Source organism: Spinacia oleracea, chromosome 5 (genome assembly GCF_020520425.1).
Source record: "Spinacia oleracea cultivar Varoflay chromosome 5, BTI_SOV_V1, whole genome shotgun sequence".
In the NCBI taxonomy this organism is placed as follows: domain Eukaryota; kingdom Viridiplantae; phylum Streptophyta; class Magnoliopsida; order Caryophyllales; family Amaranthaceae; genus Spinacia; species Spinacia oleracea.
Window position 1 is genome coordinate 103035589 of NC_079491.1, and position 12320 is coordinate 103047908.

Sequence of the window (12320 nt, forward strand, 5' to 3'; positions counted from 1 at the left end):
CATCTTCAAGTACGATCGGAAGTGCGACACTCTTTCAATGAATTTATGCAGCATATTCATAGCGCGTCTGGAATTGCAGGTAGAACTCAAACCCGAAATAAAGTAGAAGTGGGTACAATTCCTATTTTGCACCAGTTGGATGAAAATGATGATAATATGACTGATAATGATTCTACTGAATCTGGTAATGAATCTAATCATACTGTAATTGCACCTGATTTACTTGATCATGAAGTTGATCCGATAATGGAATCTAATAGAGATAGCTCTGTTTTTCCGATTGAAATTGATTTTGATGACATTCAAGAAGAGGTGGATTTCTGGAATTCTGCTGTTGTGTGCTATGTTGTGGGTTCTAATCCCCCTATTAATGTCATGGAAGGTTTCATTAGGAGGATCTGGAAACATTTAAATGTTGATAAGGTTGTATTGGTGAAAAAGGGCATATACTTGGTGCGTTTTAAGACTATGGATTCCAGAGATAAGGTTCTCAATGGACATTATTTCTTTGATAGCAAGCCTTTAATTCTTAAACCCTGGACTGTTGATATGGACATGGACAAAGATGATGTGAAGTCAGTGCCTATATGGGTACAACTGCAACTCCATTTCAAGTATTGGGGTGAAAAAGCTTTGTTAAATATTGTGAGCCAGATAGGAAAACCAATCAAGAGGGATTTTGCTACTGCCTGTAGAGATAAGTTGCAATATGCAAGGGTTTTGGTGGATGTTCCATTGTCACAGAAGTTTCAAGAGGAGATCTCATTCAGAAATGAGAAAGGAGAAATGACAGGAGTAAGGGTGCATTATGAATGGAGGCCAACTGTTTGTACAACTTACAGAGGGGTTGGACATGTGTCTACTGAGTGTAGGTTGGGAAACACTAAGAGAGTTTGGGTTAGGAAACAACCACTTGTGAATACTGCAACTGGAATGAATACTGCAAATGCATCTGTACCTGTTGAGAATGCATCACCCATGGATCCAGAGGGCTTTCAAAGAGCACTCAGACCAATTAGGGTAAGGTCATCATCAGTGACTCCAACTCAAACTGTTAATGCTTTTCAGATTCTGGAGAGTGTGAGCCAGATTGATGGAGGAGGTGATCTTGGACACAATGGAGGTACTGGTGGAGATCATGGAAGCAATGTAGCTGGAAGGGGGGACCCTTCTCATCCTAATGGATAGGATCGTAGCTTGGAATGTAAGGGGTCTCAACTCATCTCAAAAACAGAATGAAGTTAAGCATTTCATTCACAAGTATGAGGTGGGCCTGGTGGGACTCCTGGAACATAAGGTAAAGCTCCCTAACCTAGGTAAGCTTTATCAAAAGGTGTTTTCAAATTGGTGTTTTACTAGTAATGCTAGCTATCATACTGGGGGGAGAATTGTTGTTGCTTGGAAATCTTGTTGTTTTACAGTGAATATTATTGCTGCATCAAGTCAGTTTCTGCACTGTTATATCACACCTCTTAGTGGTATGCCTAGTTTTCATTGTACTTTCATTTATGCCTTCAATGATCATGGTATGAGACAAGAATTATGGAGGGATTTGAGTTTGCTTAACACTCAGGGGCCTTGGATTCTTTGTGGGGATTTCAATTGTGTTATGGCTGTGGATGAAAGAATAGGTTGTCCTGTTAGGCATGCAGAGATAGTTGATATTAACAATTGTATGCATCTGTGTGGAATGGAGGATGTTAAGTGTGTAGGAAATTTGTACACCTGGAACAATAAACAGCAAGGGCATGATAGGGTTTTCTCAAAGCTTGATAGAGTTTTAGCTAATCAATCATGGAAGGGGTGTTATCCAACAACAGAGGTGTGTTTTATGCCTGAAGGCCAGTTTGATCACTCACCTGGTCTATTGACTATATATCCTAGAATTGGTGGGGGTAGGAAACCTTTTAAGTATTTTACAATGTGGAAGAGTTCTCCTGTTTTCAATGATACAATTCAGGCAGCTTGGAATACTCAAGTAAGTGGGAGCAAAATGTTTATGTTGGTTAGTAAACTGAAGTCAGTTAAGATTGCTCTAAAAGATCTTAACAAAAGTGGGTTTTCTGATGTATAAGCTGCTGATTTGAATGCTTATCATGATATGGTAGCTGCTCAAGAGCCCATGCATGCAAACCCTACTGATCAATGTCTTGCTAACAAAGAGTTAGAAGCTATTCAGGAGTATAAGATCAAACATAAGGTTTATTTGGATTTTTTGAGTCAGAAGGCTAAGCTGGCATGGATTAAGGTTTGTGATGAGAACACAGCCCTGTTTCATCAAAGTATTAAAAGTAGAAATAATCAAAATCAGGTGTATAGTATACATGATAAGGAGGGGAGATGGAGAGACAAGCCTGGTGAGGTTTCAGAGGCATTTATTGAGTATTACAAGCTCCTGCTGGGTAGTGTGCAAGAATCTAGAACTCCAGTGATCAAGCAGGTTGTCCAAATTGGTCCAGTACGTCAGGAAAATCACAAAGCAATTCTTACTGCACCTTATACTGTTGATGAGGTGAAGGCAGCTCTTTTTTGTATTCCAGGTGTTAAGGCACCAGGACCTGATAGGTTTGGTTCTTACTTTTACAAGGACACTTGGCACATTGTTGGTAAGGAGACTATTGATGCTGTTTTAGATGTTTTACATCATGGTAAACTGTTAAAGGAAGTGAACCACACAGTTGTAACTTTAATTCCTAAGACTAAGTGTCCAAGGAGTGTAGGTGATTTCAGGCCAATTTCTTGCTGGAATACATTGTATAAGTGTATTACTAAAGTCATGTGTGGTAGATTGAGACAAGTTCTTCCTGATCTTATTTTGGAGAATCAAGGTGGTTTTGTTCATGGTAGATATATTGTTCACAATATAATGGTAGTGCAGGACCTAGTGAGGCACTATGGTAGGAAAGGAGTGAAACCTAGTTGTCTGATGAAGATAGATTTGCAGAAAGCCTATGATACTGTGGATTGGCAGTTTCTGAGAGAAATGATGGAATACTTGGAGTTTCCAGTGCAGTTTGTTAACCTAGTAATGGAATGTGTCACTACACCTATGTTTTCTTTGATGATCAATGACTCAATGCATGGTTTTTTCAAATCCCAGAGAGGTTTGAGACAGGGTGATCCCATCTCCCCTCTTCTTTTTGTTATCTGCATGGAGTATTTGTCAAGGATATTGCAGAAGATGAGTGCCTTGTCACAGTTTCAGTTCCATCCTAGATGCAAAGAGGTTAGGCTCACTCACCTATGCTTTGCTGATGATTTGATTTTGTGCTACAAAGGTGAATATGCTTCAATTTATCTGCTCTTACAAGCTTTTAAGCTGTTTTCTAACTCTTCTGGTTTGAAAGCCAATGATCAGAAATCATCCATATATTGTCATGGAATGTCTGATGGTGATGTCAGAGGGTGGTGGATGCTTCTGGTTTTGTCAGAAGCACCTTACCATTTAAATATTTGGGAGTTCCCATCTGTTCCAAAAAGATTTCTGCAGCTTAGTGTGGGGTTTTGGTGGATAAGATGACTGCTAGGATCAAAATATGGAGTTCTAGGAACCTTTCCTACACAGCTAGAATGCAGTTAGTTAATTATGTTTTGCTTAGCTTGCATATGTACTGGACTCAGATATATGTGCTCCCAAAGAGTGTTCTTCAAGATATTGTGAAGATTTGCAGGGCTTTCCTTTGGAGTGGCCATGCTTACAGTAGTAAACCAAGCAGCATTGCTTGGGAAAGAATTTGTTGTGACAAGCAGAGTGGTGGTTTGGGATTTAGAGATGTCCTGTTATGGAATATTGCTAGTATAGGCAAATATGTTTGGGCTTTGGCCACTAAACAGGATAATGTCTGGATTAAGTGGGTTACCTCAGTTTACTTAAAGGATGGGGAATGGTGGGATTATCAGCCTAACAATACAGCTAGCTGGTATTGGAAACAGGTGTGCAGTACTAAAGACAAGCTAAAACTGGTGTTTACTGAAGCAGAATTTGGTGCAATGTCTAAATATTCTGTGAAGCAAGTCTATAACAAGCTGGCAGGTAATAGACCTAAGGTCCATTGGGACAGATTGGTGTGGAATAGGCTTAATACCCCAAAGCACAGGTTTATTTCTTGGCTAGCAATTCAATCCAGGTTGCAAACTACAGCTAAAATGGCTAAAATTGGTATCAGCAGCTCTGCAAGTTGTTTAATTTGTGGACAGAAGGATGAGGATCATCATCATCTTTTCTTTGATTGTTCCTACAACAAGGAATGTTTGGATGCAATGAAGGCATGGTTGGGAATCAACACTACTGCTGTTGATTTACATCAGTTATATAGAAGCATCAAGCATGGAAGACACTCTAAATTCAGGAAGCAGGTATACTATGCAGCAATTGTGGCACTAGTGTACTTAATCTGGAGATGCAGGAACACTAGTCTATGGGATCAGTTGGTTCCTGCTGTTAAAGTTACAGTTGGTACTTTGAAGCAAACTGTGAAGAGTAGAATTCAAGCAATCTTGCCTAAATATGTAAACAAGAAAGACAATAGTTGGTTTGTGAGCTTATAAGCTTTGTATTCCTAGTTGCTTGTTGTTTTGCTAACTTCTTGTTGAAATGGTCCAACCTAGTTGGTTTGTTTCTCTTGAAGTTAGTTAAGGTTATAATTGTTTGAGCCTTAATATTATTCTCACTTGCTTAGCAAAAAAAAAAAGTTTTGGATGCTAGATAAAAGAGCAAGCTTAAGAAATCTAGTCGTAGATTAAAGCATGCAAGTGGGAATTGGACCATATTTGTCTAAACGGCTATTGAGCAATCATAGCTTTATGAAAATATGAATCATCTTATAGATGAGGAGTTTAGTGGGAGCTAAGTCAAGTTTATTGGTTCTATATATGAGATACATATCTCTGTATTGAAAATGACATTCAAATTCTAAAGGGTTAGATTTGAAAGTATTTGTCAATATTAGAACCAAGTAATTACTGGATATTGGATAGGATCAAGTAATATTTCAATATTGACAAATACTTTCAAATCTAACCCTTTAGAATTTGAATATTCAATATCCAATACGCTTTAGAATTACTGGATATTGACCATATACGCTTTAGAATTACGCTTTAGAATTACTGGTTATTGAATTTGATATCAAATACGCTTTAGAATTACTAGATATTGACCATATATCTAATACGCTTTAAACTTGATATCTAATACGCTTTAGAATTACTGGATTCTAACCAAATACGCTTTGATATTGAATATCCAATACGCTTTAGAATTACTGGATATTGAATACATCAAATCAAGTAATTACTGGATATTGAATACTTTCAAATCTAACCCTTTAGAATTCGAAACTAATACTTTCAAATCAAGTAATTACTGGATATTGAATACATCTATTGGATAGGATCTAAAGCGTTGTTTGGATTCTGTAAAAGTAATCACTAAATCAAACACAATGGAGAGACTCAATAGAGACTCTCAACCCATATGAGTAAGTCTAAGTTGTGAATTCTTTAACTAAGTATAAAGCTAGGCTGTTATCACTAGAGTTAATCCTAAGGACCTTGAAGAGGTGCCTTCACCTTATATCACATGGAAATGCCAAGATTTTAGCAAGATTCAGTGTCTCTTGAAACAGAATAAAGCTAAAAGTCACATGGATGAATTTTAAAATGCGAATGGTTTTTGCATTACAATCAATCATGTATGATGTGATATATAGATCGCCAAGATAACTCGTGAACATTGGATCGTGACGAGTTTATACCAATCTCTATTGATCTGGATCAAAGATCATTAGAACAGTATCAAGAACATCCAATACATTTGGATATGTAGGATGAGCACTTGATAAGAGGAAGTGAAGATAACTAAAGTTTTGGTGCTACATGCATTTGCCTAAGCAAAAGTTAGATCTTGTTGTTAGGCAAACCACAAACATACACGGGCAATTAGGCGTCGTGATTAAAAGGTGGTTACATAGGTTCTAAACCATATGTGATGCATGGGAAACTGAATCAACGATTAGTTTCCAAGTTCTCAGTTGAAAGATGTATCTCCCACATCTCTGTGAACTGGTTGGAGTATTCCAAAAGATGGCATCATTTGCAATTCTACATAATTGAAAGGAATTCATTATTGCCTAAGAAGAAATAAAAGGGAATTGTTTTTAGTGGGAGTTCTTCAATGAACTCAGGTTGATCACAAGTCTGCTATCTGGATAATTTTCTATTTTGAATATGATTATCATCCAAAACAGCAAGGAAAGACTAGATCACTCTATAAACATATTCAAAGATCTTTTCATCTTACATCGAAAGGCTTTCGATAGAAAGGATGCTAAGAATAGCAAAGTATGATAAACTAAACCTCTCCATTGAATGAGATACAACATTTATATGCAGAAATGGAATCAAGTTTGAGTTCCATGAATGTTTTAAGTATTGGGTGAAAGGCCTACATTTGTAAAACATTAAATGCTTGATTTTGGGTTAGAGGCCCACAAATTGGTAAGCACTTGGTTTAAACATTTATCATTTATGAAATCATATTTCATAGATCATTTAATCTTGGTTTAGTATTAAATGATAAGTCCATGTGATTCAAATAATTCAAATGGGATGTCAAGATGGATTCTTCGACAAAGAAACACCCATAAGTGAACTTGAATATTGAAGTCACAAAGGATCCCTAATCCAGGTCATTGAAAGGTGGACGACCAATGACTAATGAAGATTAGATTGCAAGTAGATTACTTAGTTCTGTTTCTTGAACTAGAGTGACTGGATGTCAGAATCTTTTGCATAGATACTTATTGGATCTTGTATCGGATTGACCATGAGAACGCTTTAAGAGATTAAAGTCATGTCATAGGTAGTTCTCATTAATGGTGATTAGAAACCGTTCCTCAGAACATGAGCGATTATGTCTGCTCGTTTGAGAATTAGTTCGCTTTGATACTAGCTAAACGTCGCACCGTAAAAGGAGGCTATAAAAGTAGTTATTAGGCGTACTATGAATCAAAGTGAGTATTCATAGATTGCAAGAATGGATTGTCCTCCTATCTTTGATAGGATATGGTGTTGTTGTGTAACAAGGCCTCTCGGAGAGTTAGATACTGTAAAATGCATGGCCGTGCTCAGAATGGTTAGGCTTAACCTTCTGCAAAAGTTTGACAGTTGAACTCTGTAATACGGGAAACACTTCTGGACCTATTAAGGATGGCTTGGATCTTACCTTATGTTCAGTAACACTAAGTGACAAAGGAATGTGGATGCACACTTGTCTGAATGACAAGTGGGAGATTGAAGGAAATATGTCCTTCACCCAAGGTGCATTAAGTCTAATACCAAGGTTCAGATTAATTGCGAACAATTAATTCAGTGAGATCAAGTGATCGGAACAGCTAGCTGGAGCAATGCTTCCGATCAGTGAGTTCTAATGCATATTTGAACTCACAACTTACTCTTGACTGAACCTACAAGGTCACACCAATGACACGTAACAGATCACCGGATTAAATGAATCGGAAATTCATTTAATAGCTTTTCGGGAATTAGTTGGAAAACGTATTATACGATACGACCTTGCATCGGAATCGTATATCGTATCGCGAATATTCGTAAGCTAGGAGAAACGAATAAATCGTATCGTACGATGGTGATTCGTCGTATACGATTCGATAAAAAATATATCGGGAATATATTAATCGCGGATACGGAAAGGGGCAACGCTGCCAGGCCAACGAGCCAAGGCGCCCAAGCGCAAGGCCCACTGGGCGTAGCAGCGAGCCAGCGCGCAAGACCCAAAGCCTTGGCTGGGCGCGCGCGCGCATGCGAGGAACAGCAGCAGCAGCGCACACAGCGCGACCCAAGGCCCAGCGCCTGTGTGGCTGTGCGCGTGTGGGCTTGCACGGACGGGGCTGGCTGGTGTAGACACCTACTTTTGTCCCCATTCCCGAAAGGGAAGGTTCGATGATGAGAACGTAAATCTCCACTTGACAACGCATCTCCTATAAAATAACGAATCTCAATTCCCCTTTTCATTTCACCCGAAACCTGCTATTTATAGAAACCTGCTATTAATGGAAACCTACTAAAAATAGTAACTGCCGTAATGGGTAGTTGTTAAAAGTGGCAAGTCATAAAAGATAGAAACTTGTCAGAATTAGGTGTTGCACTCCAACATATATCCTAAATGAGATAGAAATTGCGAGAGAATCCTATTCCTAATACGATTCGAAAATAAGAGTCACGTATTGATTGAAATCCTAACGAGCCTAGAGTTCGTAACGGGCCCAGACGCATTCCGTCATAAAATTAATACGCACTAAAAGACTCGATTAAGTCTCATACACCCCGGATTCTAAGAGTCCGAAGCTGACTGAGAAAACAACCCAGATCCTATTTTCAACGGCTGGCTCTGGGCGCCGAAATCTTCGGCGCCCAGGCCTGGGCGCTGAAATTACCTAGGACGTATTCTTTCCTAATTCCTCGTGGATTAGGGCTCTACAATTCTATCTTTCCACGAACTCTTTTCTATAAATAGGGCCCTAAGTCTGAGTATTGACTCTAAACCCCTAAGTCTAAGCCTCACGCTGCAAAACTGATCACGCGTTCTGTCGCAATCGATCCATAAATCGAACAGAACGTATCCTGTCCCATAACTTGAGATTCGTTAAATAAAAAAAGAAATAGCAAAATCAAAGTGGTTAGTTTTCTGAGAACCGTGATGCGCCTCTCAATGGTGCGTCGTAATGTGTCCCTTTTCTATGATTTAATTGCTTTCCTCGCCCTTTTATGAACTGTTAAACTAATTAAAACTGATTGTTCGATCACGCCTAATAAAGATTATATGTTGGGAAATTGGATTATCATGCTAGGTCCCTTAAAATAATCTAAATCAGATAACCGCAATCGATCTAGTATTATATGTTGCATATTGTTAAAATCAACTCAGATTAATTTAATAGTTAACGCATGTCCCTTCAATTATTTATGCTTAGCTAGTAAGGATATCCTGCCTCTGGAGTTATCGACGAGCGAATACTCCTCTCGGTAGTTACAGTCCCCCGAACCCTCAATCTCTACCTTGCGGGTGTATGTTGAGAGATCCCCACACCAGGAATCACAAGGGAACCTACGGCCGTCATGGTCAAACATAATTGCACTCCCTTTATGTCACGATAACTGGGTTTTGTCTGTTTTTCTCATTGTCGTTAAAAACTGAATGGCGACTCCTATATTACTAGTCAATTGGGTGTAAACTCACAGGAAATCCAATTACACTTGATTTGACAAAAAGAAACGTCACACCCACGAGGGACAAGGTCACACATTAGCCTCGTGCTTTTTCGACCCCCTCACAGCTGGCGCATGGCCTATGTGCCTTGACCGGTTGATATTATAACCTAAGGGTTATAATATTAATCCATCTCACGTTTTCCAATAACCTAATGCAAAAAATCAGATTACACATCAAACCCTAAGGAGGAGAGAGAAACCCTAATTCTCTTTAGCCTCCATGGATGTGTTCTTCCCAAAAGCACAAACTCTTGAATGATTGTCTAAGCTACGATTATCAAGACGGATCTGAATGTGTCGGTGAACCAAGTAGAGGAACGATAAGTGGAGTTCTTTATTCGTATTCGTTGACATATTATTGTGGAAAATACGCTTCGAATGTAAGTTTGCTTAATCTGTGCTTTATACATGTTTCCTGGCTTTGGGGATTGTTCCGCACATGTTATTATGTTTAATTGTATTCCCCTATAGTCGATACCCCAAGCTGAGAACGGCCATGGTGATGATTGAGAATATAGCAAGGATGGGGGAATGTCCTTCCGGTTCGCACACTTTTGGCGGGTAGGAAATTTCTTGACGAAGGAGTAACAATCCCGTTCGAGGGTGGTTTAGTAATACCGAGCCCTGATGACTTTGAGGGCCAACATCTTCCCAATCATGTAGGTACCACAGACTCCGGCATGCACGGTGTCCATGACTGTTTGTGATTCGTGCTTGTCAACACATCGGACATTGGGGCCGCTAGGGGACCACTTGTATAGAAAGCCTTCTATGACGAAATTGGCTGCTTGCAGGCGTAAAGCTCTTTGACTCTTGCTTTAAAAGTGCGGGGGGTTGTTAGAGTTTTGTAGATACCTTTGAATGTCTGAAAACCAAGGCTCATCTTTATCAGGCTCGACGTCGTCAATAGCATGGACTTATGCTACTTCTTGACGCGTTTCAATTGTAAGTGGCATTTCAGCCATGCCATTTGGGATGTTGATCATTGATGCTAGTTTTGCCAGTGCGTCGGCAAATTGATTCTCCTCTATTGGGAGGTATGTGTAGCGAAGCTCTTCTACTTTCTCACACAGCTTCTCGAGATAGGACTGGTATGGGGCCAAGCTTTCGCTTCTAACTTTCCCCTTTCCGGAAATTTGATTGATGATTAAGGAGGAATCCCGGTACACTCAAAGTTTCTGGACACCCAATGCTAAGGCGGCTTCCAGGCCCATAATGCATGCTTCATTTTCGGCCTCATTGTTTGTAACATTGAATTGCAATTTTGCTGACATGGGAATGTGAGTGTCCTCCGGAGCTACTAGGATCACCCCGACACCACATCCGTTCTGATTTGAGGCACCATCAAAGTGCAGTGACCAACTGTCATAGCTTGTCATTAGAATTTGCTTATCAGGTAAGTCATAGTCCTCCTCTTCTGCCTCGATGGGATAGTCGGCTAGGAAGTCTGAGACCGCCAAACCCTTGATAGATTTTTGAGGAATATACTTAAGATCGAATTCCGCTAACATGACCAACCATCTGGACAACCTTCCATTGAGAGCCGGTTTTTCGAATAGGTACTTGAGAGGATCTGCTTTGCAAATTACATACAATGTGTGGGAGAGTATGTAGTGTCGTAGTTTCTTTGTGTCCCAAACCAAGGCAATAATGAGCCTTTCGAAATGAGTATATCTGGTTCCGTACTCGAGCAGCTTCTTGTTTATATAGTATACGACACTTTCCTTGCCTTCAATCTCTAAGGCAAGCATGGCCCCTACCACTGAATCAGTCGTTGTAAGGTAAAGCCTGAGGGGAGCCCCGATATTGCCGGCTTTGACACTGGAGGATCGGAAAGGTAGTCTTTGATAGTGTAAAATGCATGTTGACAATCTTCGTCCCATACCTTGGGCTCACTCTTGCGGAGTTTCGAAATACTAGCTCACAGATCATAGTGAGCTTTGAGATGAATCTACTAATGTATTGTAACCTTCCAAGGAACCCCCAAATTTCTTTCTCATTCGTTGGCGGTTTCATGTCTAGAATGGCCTTGATTTTTGAAGGATCAGCCTCGATGCCCCGAGAACTGATGACATACCCAAGTAACTTGCCTGACGTTACCTCGAATGCACATTTTAGAGGATTGAGCCTCATATTGTAATTCCTAAGCCTATTGAAGAATTTTCGAAGTAATGTTGTATGCTCAAGTCGCTATTTTAATTTGACGATCATGTCATCGACATATACCTCTATTTCTCTGTGAATCATGTCGCTCATAATGGATGTGGTTGTTCTTTGATACGTAGCCCCCGCGTTCTTCAGTCCGAACGGCATAACTATGTAGCAATATATAACCCACTGAGTGATGAAGGTTGTCTTCTCCATATCTTTCTCTGCCATGGGAATCTGATTATAGCCTGCCTACCCATCCATAAAAGAGAGTAAGGCATGATTTGGGTGTTGTCGACCAAGATGTCGATGTGAGGCAATGGAAAATCGTCTTTAGGGCTAGCCCTGTTAAGATCTCTGTAGTCAACACACATTCGTACTTTGCCGTCTTTCTTTGGAACTTAGAAAATATTTGTAATCCATTCTGGATATTTTGCTTCTCGAATAAACCCAGCCTCTAGCTGCTTAGAGACGTCTTCTTGAATTTTGAGGGAAACATTCAGTTTCATGCGACGAAGTTTCTACTTGATGGGCTTTGAACCTGGAATGAGGGGAATTGTATGCTGCCCGATGCTTGGATCAACCCCTGGAATATCATGATATGTACATGCGAAGACGTCTATGTACTCTGAAAGTAGCTTGATAAGATCATCCCGCTCTGCTTGAGATAGAGTCAAACCAATCTGAACTAGTCTTGGATCACTGTTGTTAGAAAGGTTAACTTTTTCTGTTTACTCAATTATGGGCGTCCTGTTTTCATGATTTTCAATAGCTTTTAAGATTTCAAGGTCAGTTTCTTGTGAAGCAAAGATGTTAGGATTAGGAGTGTGTTTTGAATTTGGACATGAAGAGTAGGAGGAAATTGAAGTATTATTGAAATT

The 12320-nt window shown here is 39.7% G+C and overlaps 2 protein-coding genes across 2 annotated transcripts; both read left to right on the forward strand.

Moving 5' to 3' along the window:
• The first annotated feature begins 1235 nt into the window (after window positions 1-1235).
• On the forward strand, window positions 1236-2074 carry LOC110793253 (uncharacterized). Its single transcript, XM_021998111.2, has 2 exons — window positions 1236-1260; window positions 1422-2074. The coding sequence occupies exons 1-2, from the start codon at window positions 1236-1238 to the stop codon at window positions 2072-2074; spliced, it is 678 nt and encodes a 225-aa protein (XP_021853803.2).
• A 1442-nt stretch (window positions 2075-3516) lies between these two features.
• On the forward strand, window positions 3517-4548 carry LOC130461751 (uncharacterized). The gene has a single exon (XM_056829939.1). It carries the CDS (start codon window positions 3517-3519, stop codon window positions 4546-4548), a length of 1032 nt encoding a protein of 343 aa, XP_056685917.1.
• Window positions 4549-12320: the final 7772 nt, after the last annotated feature.